Source organism: Oncorhynchus mykiss, chromosome 4 (genome assembly GCF_057628025.1).
Source record: "Oncorhynchus mykiss isolate SJ-2025 chromosome 4, ASM5762802v1, whole genome shotgun sequence".
NCBI lineage: Eukaryota > Metazoa > Chordata > Actinopteri > Salmoniformes > Salmonidae > Oncorhynchus > Oncorhynchus mykiss.
This window is the reverse complement of record NC_143025.1, coordinates 75,769,435-75,793,352: the sequence shown is the minus strand read 5'-3', so window position 1 is coordinate 75,793,352 and position 23,918 is coordinate 75,769,435. Positions and strand designations below refer to the sequence as shown.

At 42.4% G+C, this 23,918-nt stretch overlaps 1 protein-coding gene across 2 annotated transcripts in view; it reads left to right on the top strand.

The window, feature by feature from the left end:
* fig4a (FIG4 phosphoinositide 5-phosphatase a) overlaps positions 1 to 23,918 on the top strand; it is a 108,941-nt gene that overhangs the window by 66,592 nt on the left and 18,431 nt on the right. For both annotated transcript variants that reach the window (XM_021600720.3, XM_090233036.1), the window contains exons 17-22: positions 4,281 to 4,419; positions 5,932 to 5,990; positions 6,342 to 6,489; positions 8,745 to 8,831; positions 16,613 to 16,811; positions 20,745 to 20,830. In XM_021600720.3, coding sequence (XP_021456395.1) covers positions 4,281 to 4,419; positions 5,932 to 5,990; positions 6,342 to 6,489; positions 8,745 to 8,831; positions 16,613 to 16,811; positions 20,745 to 20,830 — 718 coding nt within the window. The remainder of the gene's footprint in view (positions 1 to 4,280; positions 4,420 to 5,931; positions 5,991 to 6,341; positions 6,490 to 8,744; positions 8,832 to 16,612; positions 16,812 to 20,744; positions 20,831 to 23,918) is intronic.

Sequence of the window (23,918 nt, the reverse complement as noted above, 5' to 3'; positions counted from 1 at the left end):
CACACTAACCTGTCTCCCATGTACAATTAACACACACACAAATGTAAAAAACACATTTTCTTCTCCTTGATGTTTGTAGCTGTGTGTATTCCTCCATTTTTTGACATTAACTCCTGATTTATTTATTGAATATGATGGAAATTACCTCTAGAAATTACCAGGGAGAGAGATAGAAAGAAAAAGCCTGTAATTGCTGCCAAACACCCTCGTTTTGCAGCTAATTACCCGCAAGTGTGTTAGTACGGGGCTGCGCAGCACAGAGGGAGGTGTAGAAACCTAATCAATCACACCTCGCGTCACCACAACATGGTATAACACATGACACACAGACGGCAGAACGATGATCTCTGCAGCACCCATCTGCCACACCTACAAACTGTCTGGTTTTAATGATGTTTTCCCCTCATGTATTCATCACAGGAGTCCCTGGAGCCTTTAATGTACATGTAGTTGTATTAGATGATTCATCTTCATTTTTCTCTCTCTATCCTCCTCTTCCATTTTATCTGGCTCCAAAATGACTGTGTGGTCAAAATGACCTTAAAGTGGCCTCACGGGTGGCGCAGTGGTCTATGGCACTGCATCGCAGTGCTAGCTGTGCCACCAGAGACTCTTGGTTCGAGCCCAGGCTCTGTTGCAGCCGGCCGCGACCAGGAGGTCCATGGGGCGACGCACAATTGGTCTAGTGTCGTCCGGGTTAGGGAGGGTTTGGCCGATATCCTTGTCTCATCGCGCACTAGCGACTCCTGTGGCAGGCCGGGCGCAGTGTGCGCTAACCAGGTCGCCAGGTGCACAGTGTTTCCTCCCACACATTGGTGCGTCTGGCTTCCGGGTTGGATGCGCGCTGTGTTAACCTCTCTGGGGCCAAAAGCCAGGGAAAATTCAGAGCGCCAAATTAAAATAAATTACTATAAAAATCTAACTTTCATTAAAGCTACACTTGTTGTGAATCCAGCCAACATGTCAGATTTCAAAAAGGCTTTTCGGCGAAAGCAAACGAAGCTATTATCTGAAGATGGCACCTCCGTAAGAGAGAGAAACCATATTTCAACGCAGAAATAAAAATATAATTCATGCCTTACCTTTGACGAGCTTCTTTTGTTGGCACTCCAATATGTCCCATAAACATCACAAATGGTCCTTTTGTTCGATTAATTCTGTCAATATATATCCAAAATGTCCATTTATTTGGCGCGTTTGATCCAGAACAACACCGGTTCCAACTTGCGCAACGTGACTACAAAATATCTCAAATGTTACCTGTAAACTTTGCCAAAACATTTCAAACGACTTTTGTAATACAACTTTAGGTATTTTTTTATGTAAATAATTGATAAAATTGAAGACGGGATGATCTGTGTTCAATACAGGAAGAAAACAAACTGAAGCATGCTTTCTGGTCTCGCGCCTCTATCTAACAGTACACTTCAAGTGACCCTTGTTCAAGATGGCCGTACTTCTTCATTACACAAAGGAATAACCTCAACCAATTTCTAAAGACTGTTGACATCCAGTGGAAGCGATAGGAACTGCAAGAATCTGGATTCCCAATGAAAACCCATTGAAAAGAGAGTGACCTCAAAGAAGAATAATAATCTGAATGGTTTGTCCTCGGGATTTCGCCTGCTAAATAAGTTATGTTATACTCACAGACATGATTCAAACAGTTTTAGAAACTTGAGTGTTTTCTATCCAAATCTACTAATAATATGCATATCTTAACTTCTGGGGATGGGTAGCAGGCAGTTGAATTTGGGCATGCACTTCATCCTGACGTGAAAATACTGCCCCCTGTCACCAAGAAGTTAAGAAGCAGTACGGCTGGTTGGGTTGTGTTTCGGAGGACGCATGGCCTTCGACCTTCGTCTCTCCTGAGCCCGTACGGGAGTTGTAGCGATGAGACAAGATAGTAACTACTAAACAATTGGAGAAAATTAAAAATTTTAAAAAATCTGAGCCAAATGACCAACACTATAGAATAATGACTTCCTGTTACTATAGAACATTTACTTCCTGTTACTGTACAACGTTTACTTTCTGTTACTGTACAACGTTTACTTTCTGTTACTGTACAACGTTTACTTTCTGTTACTGTACAACCTTTACTTTCTGTTACTGTACAACATTTACTTCCTGTTACTGTACAACATTTACTTTATGTTACTATAGAACATTTACTTTCTGTTACTGTACAACATGTACTTTCTGTTACTGTACAACATTTACTGTCTGTTACTGTACAACATTTACTGTCTGTTACTGTACAACATTTACTGTCTGTTACTGTACAACATTTACTGTCTGTTACTGTACAACATTTACTGTCTTACTGTACAATATTTACTGTCTGTTACTGTACAACATTTACTGTCTGTTACTGTACAACATTTACTGTCTGTTACTGTACAACATGTACTGTCTGTTACTGTACAACATTTACTGTCTTACTGTACAATATTTACTGTCTGTTACTGTACAACATTTACTGTCTGTTACTGTACAACATTTACTGTCTTACTGTACAATATTTACTGTCTGTTACTGTACAACATTTACTGTCTGTTACTGTACAACATTTACTGTCTGTTACTGTACAACATTTACTGTCTGTTACTGTACAACATTTACTTTCTGTTACTGTACAACATTTACTTTCTATTACTGTACAACATTTACTTTCTGTTACTGTACAACATTTACTGTCTGTTACTGTACAACATTTACTGTCTGTTACTGTACAACATTTACTGTCTGTTACTGTACAACATTTACTGTCTGTTACTGTACAACATTTACTGTCTGTTACTGTACAACATTTACTGTCTGTTACTGTACAACATGTACTGTCTGTTACTGTACAACATTTACTGTCTGTTACTGTACAACATTTACTTTCTGTTACTGTACAACATTTACTGTCTGTTACTGTACAACATTTACTGTCTGTTACTGTACAACATTTACTGTCTGTTACTGTACAACATTTACTTTCTGTTACTGTACAACATTTACTTTCTGTTACTGTACAACATTTACTGTCTGTTACTGTACAACATTTACTTTCTGTTACTGTACAATATTTACTTACAGGAAAACGAAGGAGAAAAAAAATGAAAAATGCTTACTTCCGGGTTTTTAACAATGCAGAGTTAAAGAAAGAAAAAGTGACACGAGGAATAAATGCGTAGTGAATAACAATGACGAGTGCAAATAACATGACGACATACAGGGAGTACCAGTACTGAGTCGATGTGCAGGGGTACGAGGTAATAACATGACTATATACAGGGAGTACCAGTACCGAGTCGATGTGCAGGGGTATGAGGTAATAGCATGGCTATATACAGGGAGTACCAGTACCGAGTCGATGTGCAGGGGTACGAGGTAATAACATGACGACATACAGGGAGTACCAGTACTGAGTCGATGTGCAGGGGTACGAGGTAATAACATGACTATATACAGGGAGTACCAGTACCGAGTCGATGTGCAGGGGTATGAGGTAATAGCATGGCTATATACAGGGAGTACCAGTACCGAGTCGATGTGCAGGGGTATGAGGTAATAACATGACTATATACAGGGAGTACCAGTACTGAGTCGATGTGCAGGGGTATGAGGTAAATGTACACATAGGTAGGGTTATAGTTACTAGGCAACAATATAGACAATAGACAGTAGCAGCAGCATGTAGCCATTTGACTAGCTCTTGTTTAGCAGTCTTATGGCTTGGGGGTAGAAGCTGTTCAGTCTTATGGCTTGGAGGTAGAAGCTGTTCAGGGTCCTGTTGGTTCCAGACTTGTTGCATCTGTACCGCTTGCTGTGCGGTAGCAGAGAGAACAGTCTATGGCTTGGGTGGCTGCAGTCGTAGACATTTTTTGGGGCCTTCCTCTGACACCGCCAGGTATAGAGGTCCTGGATGGCAGGGAGCTCAGCCCCAGTGATCTACTGGGCCGTACTGACCACCCTCTATAGCACATTGCAGTCGGATGCCAAGCAGTTGCCGTACTAAGCGGGGATGCAGCCAGTGAAGATGCTCTCAACGGTGCAGCTATAGAACTTCTTAAGGATCTGAGGGCCCATGCCATATCTTTTCAGCCTCCTGGGGAGGAAGAGGCTCTGTCGTGCCCTCTTCACAACTGTGTGGGTGTGTGTGGACTGTGTTAACTCCTTAGTGATGTGGACACAAAGGATACATTTACTTCCTGTTACTTCCACCTCGGTCTTGTACATATTGTGCTTAATATATCATCGTCTCTGTGACTCTCTCTCTGTCTCAGATGCAGACCGGCAGGATGCCATCAACCTGTTTCTGCAGGTGTACCAGCCGTCAGAGTCTAAGCCTCACCTCTGGGAGCTGCCCACTGACTTCTACCTGCACCAGAGGAACTCTATGGCGTTGACTCACGACAGGCGCAGGTACACACACCACGGCAGATGCGTACTCACACGCTAATATGCCTGGTGGGAGATCACTTAGACAAGATTACCAGCTGCATCTGTGTTTCTTTTACAGCAGAGGGCTTACCTGCAGAACAGCTGTGTGTGTGTGCGTCTGCTCATGCTCAAGCTTGTCTGAATGTGTGTGTTGCCTGAGAGCGCACGTGAAGGCATATATATTCCTCTGTGTAGAAAGAAAGCTCTGTCCCCACCACCACCACTGTATGTGAGTTTCTGACCAGAGAAGGGAACACTTTACATTTGCTGTGTTAAGAGTCTTAAGAGGGTTTATTCAAAGCAAGGAGAGGGCAACTCTCTGTCAGTACTGTAAGTTATGGCTTCCTTCCCTTTCTATCACCTCTGCTGTGTGCTAGCAGGAGACATGTGATCAACTCCCCCTTCATCATCTCTGGGGCTTCAAGTGCACCTTGGTTCCCACTTACCCTGCTTCCTGTCACTGTAACCCCACTCTCCATCCCACCGTCTCACTCACCCTCGTCTTCTGGCTCTCTCTCTCTTTTTTTTTTGTCTTTTTCCTTTTCTCTTGGTTCTTACCCATATTTGACCCCACTCCTTTGCCTTTCTTTAAAATGTTTTATAATGAAGTGTCTCTTCTCCATCTCCTTCTCTTGGTCCCTCTCTCTCGGACACGCTCGCTCTCTGTCTCATTCTTTCTTTTTTATTTCACACCCTCTCCACCCCCTCACTCCCTCTAGCCCTGCACAGTCATGAATTTTAAGCCGAGCCCTAACCATGCCCGCGATGTTCAGGCCCTACCCTACCTAGGCCTGATTGCTTCTGGCAAATTTAAGGCCCTGCCCAAAATCAGAAGTAACTTCCTCCCTTAGTAAATCCATTAGCTGCTCCTCTCTGTCTGTCACTGGCTCCATGAAAAAACAGTCCCTAACCCCACGTATAATATCGGGGCTCGGGTAGGGTAGCAGACCTCTACTACTGCTCTCTCATTCTTTATTTTTACTTTCATGCCCTCTCTCCCCCTCTCACTGTCTTTCACTCTCCTCTCTTTCTGTCTTCCATTCTCTCACTCCCTCTTTCCCTTTCTCTTCTCGTATGTTCTGACCCAGATCTGTCTGCCTACCTGCCTGACTGTGTTCAGTCAATTCTTTGTGGTTGTGCTGCTGTCATAATGACAGACCCAGATTGCTGTGGCCACTCCACCATTCAGTTACAAAGACCAAGATGACTATGTTATTATCATAAGAAACGAAATCTGCAGTCAGTCTTTTTCCTCTCAACCAGCCACACAACTCCCTATAATTGCTGTATTTATTTACACAAACTGGACTTCATTGAATTAAAGGGATGATGTATTAGTTGTTAGGGTGTCGTCAAGCTGAATCCTAGTTTCATATCTGGGTTATGGACGTAGTGTTATGGCACTGAAGGTAGAGAATGCACACCTTACGGAGACTTGCATTTATCATAATGTTGAACGCTGTTAGCTAATCCTTGTTGTGTGTTTCTCTCTAGCTATACGTACTGGTGGTCAGAGGGGATCTTATCCTACCTGCCTCTGCCCTATGATGAAGGTATCTATTCAATCATACACACATCTGTGTTGGAAAGTAAAGTTTGTCTTAAAGTCAAAATCATGACCGACGTAAATGAAAAGAATATGCTTTTCTCTAATTTCACGGTGTGTGTGATTGTGTGTACACAATGAGCATGTGGCGTCACACTAACATATTGTACATACGCCACATGCTCATAGTGTACACACAATCACACACACCCTGATTAGGACACTTCACACTAACATATTGTACATACGCCACATGCTCATAGTGTACACACAATCACACACACCCTGATTAGGACACGTCACACTAACATATTGTACATACGTGTCCTAATATGCGTGTGTGTGTGTGTGCTTCCAGTTCCCTGTGAGGAGAATATGAAGAAGGTAGGGGTGAGGAGAGTGAACCGTTACGACGAGAGCATTGATACCTACACAGAGTTCTTCAAACCCTACGAACTCACCTCCTTTGACGACACCTTCTGCATAGCTATGACCAACTCTGCACGGTACGTACCCTAACCTGCATACAGTCACATCAATATCTACTGGGTCATGGCAGGCTAACCATGTTGCTTTTTAGTTTCATACAATGACATGTCTGAATACTGGCCTGAGCAAAAATATTATAATTGTAAATTGACAATGAAGGTATTATATACAGGGCCTTCAGAAAGTATTCATACGCCTTGACTTGTTGTTGTTACAGCCTGAATTCAAAATGGTTTACATTGTTTTTTTGTTCACCCATCTTCACACAATACCTCATAATGACAAAGTAAAAACATGTTTTTTGATTTTAAAAAAGAATTAGAAATGAATTACAGAAATCTCTCACTTATAAAGGTATTCACAACCCTGAGTCAATAGTTTGCAGAAGCACCTTTGGCAGCGATTACAGCTGTGAGGTTTTCTGGGTAAGAGCTTTCCACACCTGGAGTGTGCAGCATTTGCCCCTTATTCCTTTCAAAATGATTTAAGCTCTGTCAAACTGGGTGTTGATCTTTGGTAGACAGACAATTTTAGGTCTTGACAGATTTCCCAATTGATTTAAGTCAACAGTAACTCTGCCACTCATGAACATTCAATGTCTTCTTGGTAAGCAACTCCAGTGTAGATTTGGCCTTGTGTTTTAGGATATTGTCCTGCTGAAAGGTGAATTAATTTCCCAGTGTCTGGTGGAAAGCAGACTGAACCAGGTTTTCCTCTAGGATTTTGCCTGTGCTTAGCTCCATTCCGTAAAAACGTTATCCTGAAAAACTCTCCAGTCCATAACAATTACACACATACCCATAACATGATGCAGTCACCATTAGGCTTGTAAATTTAGAGAATGGTACTCAGTAATGTGTTGGATTGGATTTGCTCCAAACATAACATTTTGTATTCAGGACAAAAAGTGAATTGCTTTGCTACATTTTTTGCAGTATCACTTTAGTGCCTTGTTTCCAACAGGATGCATGTTTTGGAATATTTCTATTCTGTACAGGCTTCCTTCTTTTCACTCTGTCAAGTAGGTTAGTATTGTAGAGTAACTACAGTGTTGTTGATCATCCATCCTCAGTTTTCTCCTATCACAGTCATTAAACTCTGTAACTGTTTTAAAGTCAACATTGGCTTCATAGTGAAATCCCTGAGCGGTTTCCTTCCTCTCCGGAAACTGAGTTGATACACCATCCAAAGTGTAATTAAAACTTCACCATGCTCAAAGGGACATTCAATGTCTGTTTATTTTGTATTTTTTACCCAACTACCAATAGGTGCCGTTTGCAAGGCATTGGAAAACCTCCCTGGTCTTTTTTGGTTGAATCTGTCTTTGAAATGCACTGCTCGACTGAGGGACCTTACAGATAATTGTATCTGTAGGGTACAGAGATGAGGTAGTCATTAAAAAATCCTGTTAAACACTATTATTGCACACAGAGTGAGTCCATGCAACTTACTGTATGTGACTTGTTAAGCAAAGTTTTAATCCTGAACTTATTTAGGTTTGCCATAACAAAGGGGTTGAATACTTACTGACTCAAAACATTTCAGCTTTTCATTTTTTATTAATTTGTAAAGATTTCTAAAAACATAACACTTTTACATTATGGGGTGTTGTGTCTAGGCCAGTGACCAAAAATCACAATTGAATCTATTATAAATTCAGGCTGTAACAACAAAATGTTGAAAAAGTCAAGGGGTCTTAATCATTTCTGAAGGCACTGTCGACTGACCATGTGAATCCTGGTGAAGGCTATGATCCCTTGTTAAATCCAATTCAATCAGTATAGATGAAGGGGAAGAGACAGGTTAAGGAAGGATTTTTAAACCTTGAGATAATTGAAATATATATTGTGTGCCATTCAGAGGGTGAATGGGCAAGACAAAGAATGCAAGTGCCTTTGAACGGGGTATGATAGTAGGTGCGAGGCGCATCAAGACTGCAACATTGCTGGATTTTTCACGCTCAACCATTTCCTGTGTGTATTAAGAATGGTTCACTGCCCAAAGAACATCCAGCCGACTTGACACAACAGTAGGAAGCATTGGAGTCAACATGGGCCAGAATCCCTGTGGAGCGCTCTCGACACCTTGTAGAGTCCATGCCCTGACGAATTGAGGCTGTTTTGAGTGCAAGGAAGGTGTTCCTAATGTTTGGTGTACTCACCTGTTGCAGAGAGACAAAAGAGATTTGGATCTGGGTGCAGACATGAGGTTAACTATGATGTGTTTTTCCTGGGATAATGATGTGATGATTATGTTCTCTCTGTGTGTGAAGGGAGTTGATGCCCAAGACGGTAGGAGTGGACCCCAGCCCCTTCACTGTGCGCAAGCCAGAGGAGACTGGGAAATCTGCTGTGATTGGGTGAGTGTACTCTACTCGCGTGTGTCCTGACTTTACGTTAATTCATTTGATGACTGTTATTTATCTTATCACCTAACTATGTTTAATTGTTACCTGATTAAATTAATAATGTAACAATCAACTCATTAGGATCTGTGGCACCATGAGAGCGGTTCTTTAAAGAGTTACCATCTCCCTATTTAAAGGTCTTTGCCTATCGCATCTATAAACAGTCAATTTATTAATCGTAACCTCGTATCATATCATCATTCTGAACAGTTGTAACCTCCTTGTATCTGCAAAAACCCAAGCCGTATTTATGATTCAGTACTACACAAATTGGTTGAATTATTAATTTACCAGCTAACTAAATGGTAACACAAGTTAAACATACACACTTAATACATTAGAAACAGGTCCCAAGCGGACTGACACAATATGGCAGCTTGTTACAAAAGACAGAAAGCGAGAGAGATGGACAGAGACATACACTACCTTTTCAAAAGTTTGGGGCCACTTAAAAATGTCCTTGTTTTTGAAAGAAAAGCAAAAAAAAAAAAAAAAAAAAAAATTATCAGCAACCATCACTACTGTGTTCCAATGGCATGTTGTGTTAGCTAATTCAAGTGTATCATTTTAAAAGGCTAATTGATCATTAGAAAACCCTTTTGCAATTATGTTATCACAGCTGAAAACGGGCCTTCTTTAGATCAGTTGAGTGTCTGGAGCATCAGCATTTGTGGGTTCAATTACAGGCCCAAAATGGCCAGAAACAAAGTACTTTCTTCTGAATCTCGTCAGTCTATTCTTGTTCTGAAAAATGAAGGCTATTCCATGTGAAAAATTGCCAAGAAACTGAAGATCTCGTAGTGTGCTACTCCCTTCACAGAACAGCGCAAACTGGCCCTAACCAGAATATAAAGAGGAGTGGGAGGCCCCGGTGCACAACTAAGCAAGAAGACAAGTAGATTAGAGTGTCTAGTTTGAGAAACGGACGCCTCACAAGTCTTCAACTGGCAGCTTCATTAAATAGTACCCGCAAAACACCCGTCTCAACGTCAACAGTGAAGAGGCGACTCCAGGATGCTGGCCTTCTAGGCAGTTTTCAGATGTGCAAACATAATTGCAAAAGGGTTTTGTAATGATCAATTAGCCTTTTAAAAGTATAAACTTGGATTAGCTAACACAACGTGCCATTGGAACACAGGAGTGATTGTTGTTGATAATGGGCCTCTCTACGCCTATGTAGATCATCTATTTTTTTTTTTTTTATTGACAAAAAATGGGTTAACAAAAACAAGGAAAATTCGAGGTGACCCCAAACCTTTGAACGGTAGTGAAATATTTTGGTACATTTAGAAACTACTCTCACTGTAATCATATACTTTGCACACGGACCGCCACCCGTTTGGAGTAATAAATCATGACGTGTGTGCTCGTGTGTGCGCTTCTCATTGTTCGCTCGTGTGTGTGTGTGTGTGTGTGTGTGTGTGTGTGTGTGTGTGTGTGTGTTCGTGTTCCGCACAGGCGTTGTTTATGTGTGTTTGTATATTTCTGTGTCTCAACACATGTATATGGAAGCTGTGGGCCAAAAACAAGACACTCATCTTCCATTAGCTGACTCATGTGAACACACACACACACACACACACACACACACACACACACACACCACCTCTTTACCTTCTTGAAAACCTTCAATAACACCTAGTTGTTGAGCAACTACGCGTGTTAGTATGATATTGAACTCCTATAAAGGGCATGTATTACTCCTGTTCCTTTAACCAGCCAAAAGCACAACCTTTTAATGAATGATTGAGTGTCCGGTATCATTCTCTACTGGAGTGTTATGTAGGCGTCCAGATTGGGGTTGTCCATCCGTTGTAGAGAGAGGACAAAGCTTTGATTACACTCTCTCTCTCCTTCTCTCCACCCCCCTACTCCCCCCTAACCTCTCTCTCTCCCTCTGCCCTCCCCCTACTCCCCTCTGTCCTGCTGCCTAACCTCTCTCTCCTCCCCCTAACCTCTCTCTCGCTCCCTCTGCCCTCCCCCTACTCCCTTCTGTCCTGCTGCCTAACATCTCTCCCTATCTCTTCCCCCCTAACCTTTCTCTCTCCTTCTCTCCACCCCCCTGCTCCCCTCGGTCCTCCCGCTAACCTCTCTCTCCTCCCCCTAACCTCTCTCTCTCCCTCTGCCCTCTCTCCACTCCCCTCTGTCCTGCTGCCTAACCTCTCTCTCCTCCCCCCTAACTTCTCACTCTCCCTCTCCCTCTGCCCTCCCCCTACTCTCACTTCCCCCTAGTCCCCTCTGTCCTCCTGCCTAACCTCTCTCTCTCAATTCAATTTACTTTATTGATATGGCAAGTTCATTAGTTCTTACATTGTCAAAGTGTACTTATCGGAAAAAATAAATGGTGGGACCAACAGCAATAATAATAGTAGTTGTGGACATGGGATTAGCATTAACAACAACTACAACAACAATATTAATCAGAATAACAATACATTAAAGCAATGGTAGTAGACCAGTGTCAACATGACTGAGAAGACACATGACCTGGTAGTGGACCGGTGTCAACATGACTGAGAAGACACATGACCTGGTAGTAGACCAGTCTCAACCTGACTGAGAAGACACATGACCTGGTAGTGGACCGGTGTCAACATGACTGAGAAGACACATGACCTGGTAGTGGACCGGTGTCAACATGACTGAGAAGACACATGACCTGGTAGTAGACCAGTGTCAACATGACTGAGAAGACACATGACCTGGTAGTGGACCGGTGTCAACATGACTGAGAAGACACATGACCTGGTAGTAGACCAGTCTCAACCTGACTGAGAAGACACATGACCTGGTAGTAGACCAGTGTCAACATGACTGAGAAGACACATGACCTGGTAGTAGACCAGTGTCAACATGACTGAGAAGACACATGACCTGGTAGTGGACCAGTGTCAACATGACTGAGAAGACACATGACCTGGTAGTGCACCAGTGTCAACCTGACTGAGAAGACACATGACCTGGTAGTAGACCAGTCTCAACCTGACTGAGAAGACACATGACCTGGTAGTGGACCGGTGTCAACATGACTGAGAAGACACATGACCTGGTAGTAGACCAGTGTCAACCTGACTGAGAAGACACATGACCTGGTAGTAGACCAGTCTCAACCTGACTGAGAAGACACATGACCTGGTAGTGGACCGGTGTCAACATGACTGAGAAGACACATGACCTGGTAGTGCACCAGTGTCAACATGACTGAGAAGACACATGACCTGGTAGTGCACCAGTGTCAACATGACTGAGAAGACACATGACGTGGTATGAAAGACAAAACAAAACAAGATGGGAAATATTATTGACATTACTTTGCACTTTTCACTGGCTGTCCCTCAGGTTGTGGCAGGAGGACACATATTTGGCTGCCAAAACTGCACATTTTGGCTTTTTACCTAATAAATATTAGATTTTTTCTTCATATTTTATAGTTTCGAATTCTTTGTATTGAATTATAATTTTGGGAAAGAAATATTCTCTTACGTCTGAGTATTTGCCACAGTGTAATAGGAAATGCAGCTCTGTCTGTACCTCTCCCCTGGAGCAGAGTGAGCACAGCCTGTCCTCTCTGGGCAGCCAGGTTTGTCTGTGACGACCGGTCTCTATAGCCCGACTGTGCTCACTGAGTCTGTACCTAGTCAATGTTTTCCTCAGTTTTCTATCAGCCACAGTGGTCAGATAGTCTGCCACCAGGTGCTGTCTGTTTAGAGCCAAATAGCATTGAAGTTTACTTAGATTTTTTGTTGTGTCTTTCAAATAGGTGATATGTCTTGAGGCTCTATGGGGTTGGTTTGGGTTGGTGAACTGAGCCTCAGAACCAGCTGGCTGAGGGGACTCTTCTCTTGTTTCATCTCTTGACATTGTAGAGCTGTGGGATGGAATGTTTTGGGGTCACTTGTTTTTAGATGGTTGTAAAATTTGATGGCTCTTTTTTCTATTTGAATGAGGAGGGAGTATTGGCCCAATTCTGCTCTACATGCGTTATTTTGAGTTTTTCTTTGCACTTGCAATACAGTCTTTCAAAACTCTGCATGCAGTATTTCGATTGGATGTTTGTCCCATTTGGTTATTATTATTAGAGATTGGACCCCATACTTCACTGCCATATAGAGCAATTGGTTCTATAACTGATTGAACATTTTTGAGTCAAATTCTAATTGGAATTTCGATTTTGATGTTCCTTTTAATGGCATAGAATGCTCTTCTTGCTTTGTCTCTCAGCTCATTCACAGCCATGTGAAAGCTACCTGTGTTGCTGATATTTAGTCCTAGATATGTGTCGTTTTTGGTGTGTTCTAATAGAACTGTGTCCAAATAGAATTGATATTTGTCATCCTGATTTACGGACCTTTTTTGGAATATCATTATATTTCTGTCAGAGCCCAGGTCTGACAGAACCTGTGGTTAACGGTCAGAGCCCAGGTCTGACAGAACCTGTGGTTAACGGTCAGAGCCCAGGTCTGACAGAACCTGTGGTTAACGGTCAGAGCCCAGGTCTGACAGAACCTGTGGTTAACGGTCAGAGCCCAGGTCTGACAGAACTTGTGAAGACGATCTAGGTGCTGCTGTAACCCCTCTTTAGTGGGAGACAGCAGCACCAGGTCATCTGCGTACAGCAGACACTTGATTTCAGTGTTGTGTAGGGTGATACCAGGTGCTGCCGATTCTTCTAATGTTTTTGCCAATTCATTAATGTAGATGTTAAATAGTGTTGGACTTATTGGGCAGCCCTGTTTCACTCCCCGTCCCTGAGAGAAGAAGTCTGTTTGCTTGTTGCCAATTTTAACCGCAGATTTGTTTTTAGTGTACATTGATTTAATAACATCATGTTTTCCCTCCAATACCACTTTCTATTAGTTTTATAAAAAAGACCTTCGTGCCAAATTGAATCAAATGCTTTCTTGAAATCTACAAAACATGAGTAGATGTTGCCTTTGTTTTGGTTTACTTGTTTATCAATTAGAGTGTGGAGGGTGTAATGTGGTCTGTTGCACGATAATTTTTCAGAAATCCAATCTGGCTTCTGCTCAGGACGTTGTTTTCGTCAAGGAAATTATGTAGTCTGCAATTTATAATACTGCAGAGAATTCTCCCCAAGTTGCTGTTAACACAAATTCCTCTGTAATTATTTGGGTCAAATTTGTCTCCATTTTTTATAGATTGGTGTGATCAATCCCTGGTTCCAAATATCGGGATAAATACCTGCAGTATGGATAATGTTGAAGAGTTTGAGTATAGCCAATTTGAATTTGTGGTCTGTATATTTGATAATTTCATTTAAAATACCATCAGCACCACAGGCATTTTTGGGTTGGAGAGTGCATAGTTTTTCCAATAATTCTTCTTCTGTAATTGGGGTATCCACAGGATTCTGATAGTCTTTGACTGCTGATTCAAGGATTTGTCATTTTTCTTGTATATCTTTTTGTTCTGGGCTCTTTGTTATATTCCTGTAGAGGTTTGCAAAGTGATTTCTCCACATATCCCCATTTTGGATAGCCAATTCCTCATGATGAGGTTTGTTTAATTTATTCCAATTCTCCCAGAAGTGGTTTGATTCTATGGATTCCTCAATTCCATCCAGCTGATTTCTAATGTGCTGTTCCTTTTTTGTTCTTAGGGTGTGTTTGTATTGCTTCAGTGTTTCCCCATATTGAAGGTGTATATTTTTGTTGTCTGGTTCTGTGTTTTTTATTAGATATATTTCTCAATTACTTTCTTAGATTTTTGCAATCATTATCAAACCATGTTTCATTATCTGTTATTTCTGGTTTGCTCTTATGCTTCTTTAAATTAGCCAAGGAGGCTAATTTGTCAAATCTAAAGTTTATGTTCCAAACGGCCAAATTTACACCTTCATTGCTATAGGAGAATGTTAAGGCTAAAAAGTTGTCCAGGAGAGATTGTATTTTTTGGCTACTAATTGCTTTTTGGTAGATGTCTGTACTGTTTGCACTCCATCTATAGGCCTGTTTTGTACCATGTCATTTATTGGGCGGTGATGCTTCATGGTTGGGTTCTGCTCTTCTCAGATACACTGTGATTCCACTGTGGTCTGAGAGAGGTGTTAGTGGGCTGACTGTGAAGGCTCTGAGAGACTCTGGGTTTAGGTCGGTGAGGAAGTAGTCTACAGTGCTGCTGTCAAGGGATGAGCTGTAGGTGTACCTACCGAAATAGTCCCCGCTCAGCCTACCGTTGACTATGTACAGACGGAGTGTTCGACATAGAGCTTCACGAGCTGTACTCGAGCTTTTCACTTTGTCATAGTTGTTTCTGTGGGGGTATGTAGGGAGGGAAAGGTTGTTGCTTCCTGGTAGGTGTTTATCCCCATGACTGTTAATAGTGTCTTGTTCTTCTGCTGTTCTAGCATTCAGGTCTCCACAGACCAGTACGTTGCCTTGGGCCTGAAAGTGACTAATTCCCCCCTCTAGAATGGAGAAACTCTCTTCATTGAAGTAGGGTGACTCTGAGGGGGGAATGTATGTGGCACAGAGGAAGACGTTTTTATCTGTCAAGATAGCCTCCTTGTTGATTCTTAACCATATAAAGAATTATCCTGTTTTGATCAATTCGATTGAATGAATTAGTTCAGATTTATACCACATTAGCATTCCCCCTGAGTCTCTGCCCTGTTAGATTCCTTTTAATTTAGTGGTTGGTATGATTATCTCCCTATAACCTAGTGGACAGCCAGTGGAAACATCACCTCTGCACCATGTTTCCTGTAGTACTACAATATCAACATCATCAATTTCTTTCAGGAAGTCTGGGTTTCTGCTCTTTAGTCCAAAAGCAGATGACTTCAATCCTTGTAAATTCCAACATGCAACGTAAAAAGATTTCATAACTTTTTTTTATTTTCTTTACCTTCAAAATGAGACAAACACTCACAATCCAACAAGAACTATTAAAATAGGATTTTTCAATTAAAGTAAACTCTTATTATGCAAATGTGATTTGTTTATAATTTAAGATAGAATTTGTGTCATGCCACTTGGATGGGTGTAGTGTGAGGATGGTGGAGTTCTTGTGCTCATCTTACCATGACCCTCGGCCTATCACATGTGAGCATAGTAGACTCAGCATTTGTTTAATGTCACTCATTTGGTTGGTGGTGGCTGGGCCAGTTGCTCCTCTCACAGCCTGTGCGTAGCTCTGCCTGCTGGGCTGTGGCTCCTCCAAGTGTGGGTCTGCGGTGGGAGGCCTCGTCTGGGTGGCTCTGAAGCTGGGCTGGGGTGGTCTGTGATCGTGGCTGGGGGTTCCAGGGTGCTGTCCGGGGTGTTGTCTCGGTGATCTTGGCGGGGTGGAGATTGCTCCGCTGTTCCTGGGTGGAGAGGTCGGACTGCGGTTTAAAGTGTCGTCCTTGAGAGTCTTAGCAATGATGGGGACTGTCTCCCTGTACAGGTGAACATGGTCATAGAGACAGTCCAGATCGAGGGTGGGATGGTGGGCCAGGTGTACCTGGAGAGGTTAGGGGTAACCTCTCTCAGCCTTTGTCTGGCTCTGTCTTGTTAACCATGTTTATTCAAAAAACTACCAACGATACTGTCTACCTCTACTGTCTGTTTATTCTGTGTGTCTAAGAGCAGTATGGTCACGCTATGGAGTACTGACACTAACTACTACTAATGTGTGTGATAGCTGGGTGAGACAACCACTAAGATGAAGGCATGAATTGTAAGTGGCTCTGGATAAAAGTGTCTGCTAAATGTCTAAAATGTATGTGTGTGTAGTGCTAAGAGCAGTAAGGAGGAGACGGTGGTCCAGAGGAAGACAGCGGCCAGCGCCCCCCCACCCCCCAGTGAGGAACAGATCTCCAGCAGCTCAGAGGACGACTCCGAGGACGACCGCGACGATGACGGATCAGTGTCCCAACGCTCCACCCCCGTCAAACTACTAACCGAGTCTGGGGAGAGCGTCCGCACTCAGGAGGTATGGGATGGGAAACGCGCTGACACAAACACAGGTAGCCAGCTGAGTTAAATGTCAGCTGACATGCAAACTGGACCTTGGGAAAGAAGGTGTTAACTAAATGTGAAGATTTCAACTATCGAGATTGAAAACTCATTCTGTGTCAATTTAAAAAAGATTTTCAGTGTCAGGTGGAGCTCTCTCGTTTCTCCTCACATGTTCAGAACATAATGAGGTTTCTCTCTCGCTAACTGGCCCTCTCTCATTCCCTCTCCTTCCCATTTCTGTCTCTCTAGCCAACATTCTGTCTCCCTCTCTCCCCCTCTCACTCACGGAGTTGACCTATCGGTGTTATGTGTTATTGTTTGAGAACATGAATTTCTCCCCTATCCATTGAGATTTTCACAATGGCCGCATAATCATTCAGATAATGAATCCATAACATGGCATACAAATGATATGTAATCAAAAGCGTATTCACCACAACACAGTTTGAGTTCTTATAGTTTGATTGAACTCCCCAGGACACTGATAGTTTTGGATGGTTTGGTTTGATGGTTTGGCTTTTTAGACAGCAGAGCAAAATGTAGAAGACTAACATATCACCGCAGCTGATATTGTGTTCTATCATCAACGTTATCCACAGTCACCAGTCTAATACATGGTATCATAATGATTATACTAGAGTGAATCAAATACACGAGACTGATCTATTTTCATGTGCACACACACTTCACAACAAAAAACGGGGGGCTCTCATCTCTCGCTTGTGACTCAAGGTCTCTCTCTGTGTTTCCATGACAACTGGACTGGTTGAATATTCTCCTTAGTAAGCAAGCGAGAGAGCAGAGGGGAGACAATGGGAGTTTGAATTTGAATAGGATGACCTGGAAGCGGAGCTGGGCTTTAGCCCTTTGATGCCAGCCTCAGTCAGAATACATTGTGTGGTTGTGTCCCAAATGGCACCCTATAATGCACTAATTTGGACCAGAGCCCTATGGGCCTTTTCAACAGTAGTGCACTACAAAGGCAATAGTATGCCATTTGGGACACAGACATGCTGTTGGACTGGTACCCAGGTGGTAGTACCACTGTCTATTAAGAGTGGTACCATCACCTGGACCCCATGTGAGTGCTACCATAAAAGGGGTATTTAGATTGGCAGCAAGATGTGAGTAGATTCCATTGGAGCTCATTCAGGTCAGGAAATGAACTGGGGAAGATGGGGAGCATATTGAAGATGAGGAGGAATTACCAACTCATGAATTGTATAGAACTGGCCATCCTAATGAAGTAGATGACTTGGATGTAATTAATTAATGGCTCACAGTACAGTTCCCTGTGAGATAGACAACACAATGAGTTCTCTCCTTCTCTATCCATTCTACCATCCTTTAGGTCAGTTGGTTGGGAAAGGCCTCTTCCCCTGAGTTCATATCATTTCTGATATTTATGTTTGTCAATCATAGACTGGGTAGGTCTATGGTAGTTTTGTCTCGACTTATCTCTCAATGTCCAGTTACTGAACCTTACTCGAATGGTCATTCCCACCTTCTGTCCATCTCCTGCCCCCCTCCCTCCCTCAGGTGGTTGCCTCCTGTATGTTTTATGATGACAGCTAGGGGCTAAATTCTACTCTGCCGTAAAATGAAATACAACATAAGCATAAATGAATAGATGGATGGACCGAGATGAAAAGAGATGAGGCCACTAGAAAAGAGACAGAGTAATCGACAGCCAAGCCCAGTGACCTACACCGGGACACATAGAAATGTCACGCTTTGCTTCAAAATCCCAATTGTACTCAATCTGTTGCTATAACAAGAATATTGTGTGCCACATTTGTTGTCAGCGGCGATGGTAACCCAGATGCTGTTTGGGTGTCTCTTTGACCGACTAGACCCTCGTTGTGTGAAGAAGCGGCGAGGTCGGTGGTGGTGAATCAAGTTTTTGTTTTTGTGTGCCGCCAGGCAGCCACACAACATGGGCTTGTGGGTAATTTCTTCCTCTGTTTACATTCTTGAGTAAAGTGTTCAGGTTAAGGGCCATCTCATACTCTCTAAACAGAATATGCACAAGGATAAGCTCTCTCCTCTCCCCGTCTGCCGTGATGAGAGATCGAGAGAGGCCAGGAGCCATGGAGACAGCAGGGTAGAGAGATGAAGACAGAGCAAAAGAAAGAGATCATCTAACATCTTTATTCACATGCTTTTAGATGTCAATTATATGTTAATTCACATGCTTTTAGATGTAAATTATATGTTAATTTGCATGATTTTAGATGTAAATTATATGTTAATTCACATGCTTTTAGATGTCCACACACCTTTGTTAATTAACGTGCTTTTAGATGTCCACACACCTTTATGTTAATTCACATGCTTTTAGATGTCCATACACCTTTATGTTAATTCACATGCTTTTAGATGTCCATACACCTTTATGTTAATTCACATGCTTTTAGATGTCCATACAGCTTTATGTTAATTCACATGCTTTTAATGTCCATACACCTTTATGTTAATTCACATGCTTATAGATGTCCATACACCTTTATGTTAATTCACATGCTTTTAGATGTCCATACACCTTTATGTTAATTAACATGCTTTTAGATGTCCACACACCTTTATGTTAATTCACATGCTTTTAGATGGCCATACACCTTTATATTAATTCACATGCTTATAGATGTCCATACACCTTTATGTTAATTCACATGCTTTTAATGTCCATACACCTTTATATGTTAATTCACATGCTGCTTTCTGTTTTCTGATTCATCCTCTCCCCTCCCAGTCTTTCTTGCCAGATTCACTCATCCTCACATCCCCAGTAACAACCACACTGATTGCTTTTGACAACGAGAGGCAAAAAAACATCGAATAAAATATATATTTTTGTAAATATCCATTAACCCCAGTACTGTTTTCTCCCTCAGGCTTAATTTATAACATGCTTCCCTCAGCTATACGTTTTCTCCCTCAGGCTTCATTTATAACATGCTTCCCTCATATGTTTTCTGCCTCTTCTTGGATCTGGAGTGGGTAGCGGGGAGGGGGTCATTAATATTTTGGGATAGAAGGTTAGCGGTTAGCTCACGTGTCTGCACATACACACACGTGTCGCTGCGTGCGAGCCTGTCCCAGAGAATGGATTGCCTTGGCGCCAGAAAAACACAACTGATCAAATATTTAAACATCTGATCATTACCTTTCTGCTTGCTGTATAATTAGACACACTAATTCCATATTCCCCCTCTGTGTGTGTGTGTGCGTGTGAGAGTTTGTTTCTGTGTGTGTGTTTGCAAAGCTTCACTCTCTTGTATTTTGTTGTATCCGGCCACCTCCCTCCAGTTCTCTCGTCTTGGGCACAAACCATGGTGCCAGATTGAATCCATAGCCTTTGAATGGAAATGCTATGTTTTGTGTTGGACATAGAGCTGTCCCATCATCTCAGAGGAGATAAGTGCTTGAAAGGCTACTGCTGTTACTTAAACCACCGCTGGACCATCCACGTTATGTAGGGACAGAAGATGGATGTACACTTCACCTTTATTGTTGTTCGTATTCATTCTCACTCTAGTCTCTTGTGGTGACAATCACAGGCGTTCCAGTCTGTAGTTTTCCTATGTGGCTTTGTGTTTGCTGAAAAGCCATCTATTTTCTCCCTGCGGACTACAAAGCACACCTCCCACAGTAAACTACACTTCCCACGTCTAGTGTTTCTCAGGAGGGGAGGATGTGTTGATATGTTCTCCTCAGGTTTGGTCCCTGGTTAGAGGAAGGGGGTACAATCTGAACAGTTGCACAGTACAGTTGGAGAGCGCTTGAGGAGGTCTAGTCGGAGTTGTTCAGGATGATTTCATACTGTTTGTTTGTCTCCTTTCATCCCACTCCTCACTGTTACCTCTAACCTTTTGACCCCTAACATTTGACCCTTGCCCCCACACAGGACTTCCTGCAACAGTCCATGAGAGAAACCTATGGACTCAACCTGGCCGCGCTCCCTGCCGAGGAGGACATGCTCATATATGAGAGGTGAGACACACACACACACCATGAAAACGAGGGGCTTCCACGCATCATGTGAGACTGAGTCAGGTGTTTGATGATTGACTGTATGCCGTAAAGATCGATCTTCACACTGCTGTCACACTGAGTATTGCATTTCAACCCCTGTGAGCTTCTGACCTACTGACACAAAACTGCCCAAACGTCTAATCATGACGGAGACTCGTTTCGTTATGAAAGTGGTCCCCTGTGAGACAAACGGAACTGATGATCAGCCAGTCTGATTCTGATCCTTTTCTCTGGACGGTTGATAATAGAAGACATCCTGTCCTGAAGACGGGTACAGGCCGTCCCATAGTCACTATTAGGGTGATGTTCTAAATGGACTCTGTCAACTGGAGAACCGCACACTAATGACCTCATGACCAGGTGAAAAATCTGTCCATATACCCGTTGAGCAAGGCACTTAAACATAATTTACTCCAGGGAATCCTACTACTATGGCTGACCTTGTAAAACAACAAATTTCACTGCACCTATCCGGCATATGTGACAATAAAACCATAACACCCAAACCCTTCAATTAAAACCATTTTGCCCCTAAAACACGCTGAAACAAATCCATTTGTTCTTGAACACAATGTTGTTCATTGGTGCGCATTACAATAAGGATTGTAAGTCATTAGAATAATTCTCGCTGAGTGCATCAAGGTGTGACACTGTCTACAGTTGTGGTCAAAAGTTTTGAGAATATTCATTTTCAAAGCCGGCTGCCTCAGTTTGTATGATGGTAATTTGCATATACTCCAGAATGTTATGAAGAGTGATCAGATGAATTGCAATTAATTGCAAAGTCCCACTTTGCCATGCAAATGAACTGGATCCCCAAAAACATTTCCACTGCATTTCAGCCCTGCCACAAAAGGACCAGTTGATTCTCTCGTTAACACAGGTGTGAGTGTTGACGAGGACAAGACTGGAGATCACTCTGTCATGCTGATTGAGTTCGAATAACAGACTGGAAGCTTCAAAAGGAGGGTGGTGCTTGGAATCATTGTTCTTCCTCTGTCAACCATGGTTACCTGCAAGGAAACACGTGCCGTCATCATTGCTTTGCACAAAAAAAGCTTCACAGGCAAGGATATTGCTTACAGTAAGATTGCACCTAAATCAACCATTTATCGGATCATCAAGAACTTCAAGGAGAGCGGTTCAATTGTTGTGAAGAAGGCTTCAGGGCACCCAAGGAAGTCCAGCAAGCGCCAGGACCTTCTCCTAAAGTTGATTCAGCTGCGGGATCGGGGCACCACCAGTACAGAGCTTGCTCAGGAATGGCAGCAGGCAGGTGTGAGTGCATCTGCATGCAAAGTGAGGTGAAGAATTTTGGAGGATGGCCTGGTGTCAGGAAGGGCAGCAAAGAAGCCACATCTCTCCAGGAAAAAACATCAGCCTGATATTCTGCAAAAGGTACAGGAATTGGACTGCTGAGGACTGGGGTAAAGTCATTTTCTCTGATGAATCCCCTTTCTGATTGTTTGGGGCATCTGGAAAAAAGCTTGTCTGGAGAAGACAAGGTGAGCGCTACCATCAGTCCTGAGTCATGCCAACAGTAAAGCATCCTGAGACCATTCATGTTTGCGGTTACTTCTCAGCCAAGGGAGTGGGCTCACTCACAATTTTGGCTAAGAACACAGCCATGAATAAAGAATGGTACCAACACATCCTCCAAGAGCAACTTCTCCCAACCATCCAGGAACAGTTTGGTGACGAAAAATGCCTTTTCCAGCATGATGGAGCACCTTGCCATAAGGCAAAAGTGATAACTAAGTGGCTCGGGGAATTTTGGGTCCATGGCCAGGAAACTCCCCAGACCTTAATCCCATTGAGAACTTGTGGTTAATCCTCAAGAGGCGGGTGGACAAACAAAAACCCACAAATTCTGACTAACTCCAAGCATTGATTATGCAAGAATGGGCTGCCATCAGTCAGGATGTGGCCCAGAAGTTAATTGACAGCATGCCAGGGCGGATTGCAGAGGTCTTGAAAAAGCCTTTGACCCTTATAAAATGCTTGTAATTATAATTCAATATTCCATAGTAACATCTGACAAAAATATCTAAAGACACTGAAGCAGCAAACTTTGTGAAAATTCATATTTGTGTCATTCTCAAAACTTTTGGCCACGGCTGTACACAGTCTCTCAGCTCCTCATTCACATATAATCAAACGAGTAGTGATGAACACTCACAGCTAATGTTATACACTTTCCAAATCATGTCCAATTAATTGAATTGACCACAGGTGGACTCCAATCAAGTTGTAGAAACATCTCAAGGATGATCAATGGAAACAGGATGCACCTGAGCTCAATTTTGAGTCACATAGTAAAAAAATCTGAATACTTGTGGAAATAAGGTGTTTTGAGATCAAAGTGCTAGCTACATGTAGAGACGTGTACACATTTGTACATTTAGTTCATATCCTTTGCTGGTTAGTGAGTTAATAGCCCAGTTCTAAATAATTTGTAGTCAGCAATGGGGGAGTGATTGCTTCCTACAAGAGCACAAAACGTGTGCATTTCTAGACATTTTTGAAAAGCGAGTCAGGTACAGAGCTTTTTTGTGTGTGTTGTATTTTGAGACAGGCTTCAATAAGCTAAGTAGCCAATAGGCAGAAGATAACATAATTTGTCTGATTCCCTGTAATAATGGTATGGGAATAATGCTGCATTTTATTTTGTAAAGTGGTTTCTTGCATCAAACAACAACATTTTGTGTCACCTTGTCTGAAGGACAAGTGGATGAACAGGTTAATGTCAAGCTCGGCTTGTTTTTTTCAACAGTCTCATGGAATGTAGGCCTAAACTGAACAACACACATTGGCTACTTCTGTAGGCTGAACGATAACAGCTATTTCCATGTTAAAATGTTGTTGGATGGTTTTTATGGTAGGCCACTCTGCTATACCTACATTATGATCAAATAGCCACAGTAGGCTACTTGACCACTGTTAAAATAAACTTAGTGGGTACAACCTCAGTGTTCACAGTAAAAAATTGTTAGAGCTCTGTCAAATTGGTTGTTGATTTTTGCTAAACAGCCATTTTCAGGTCTTT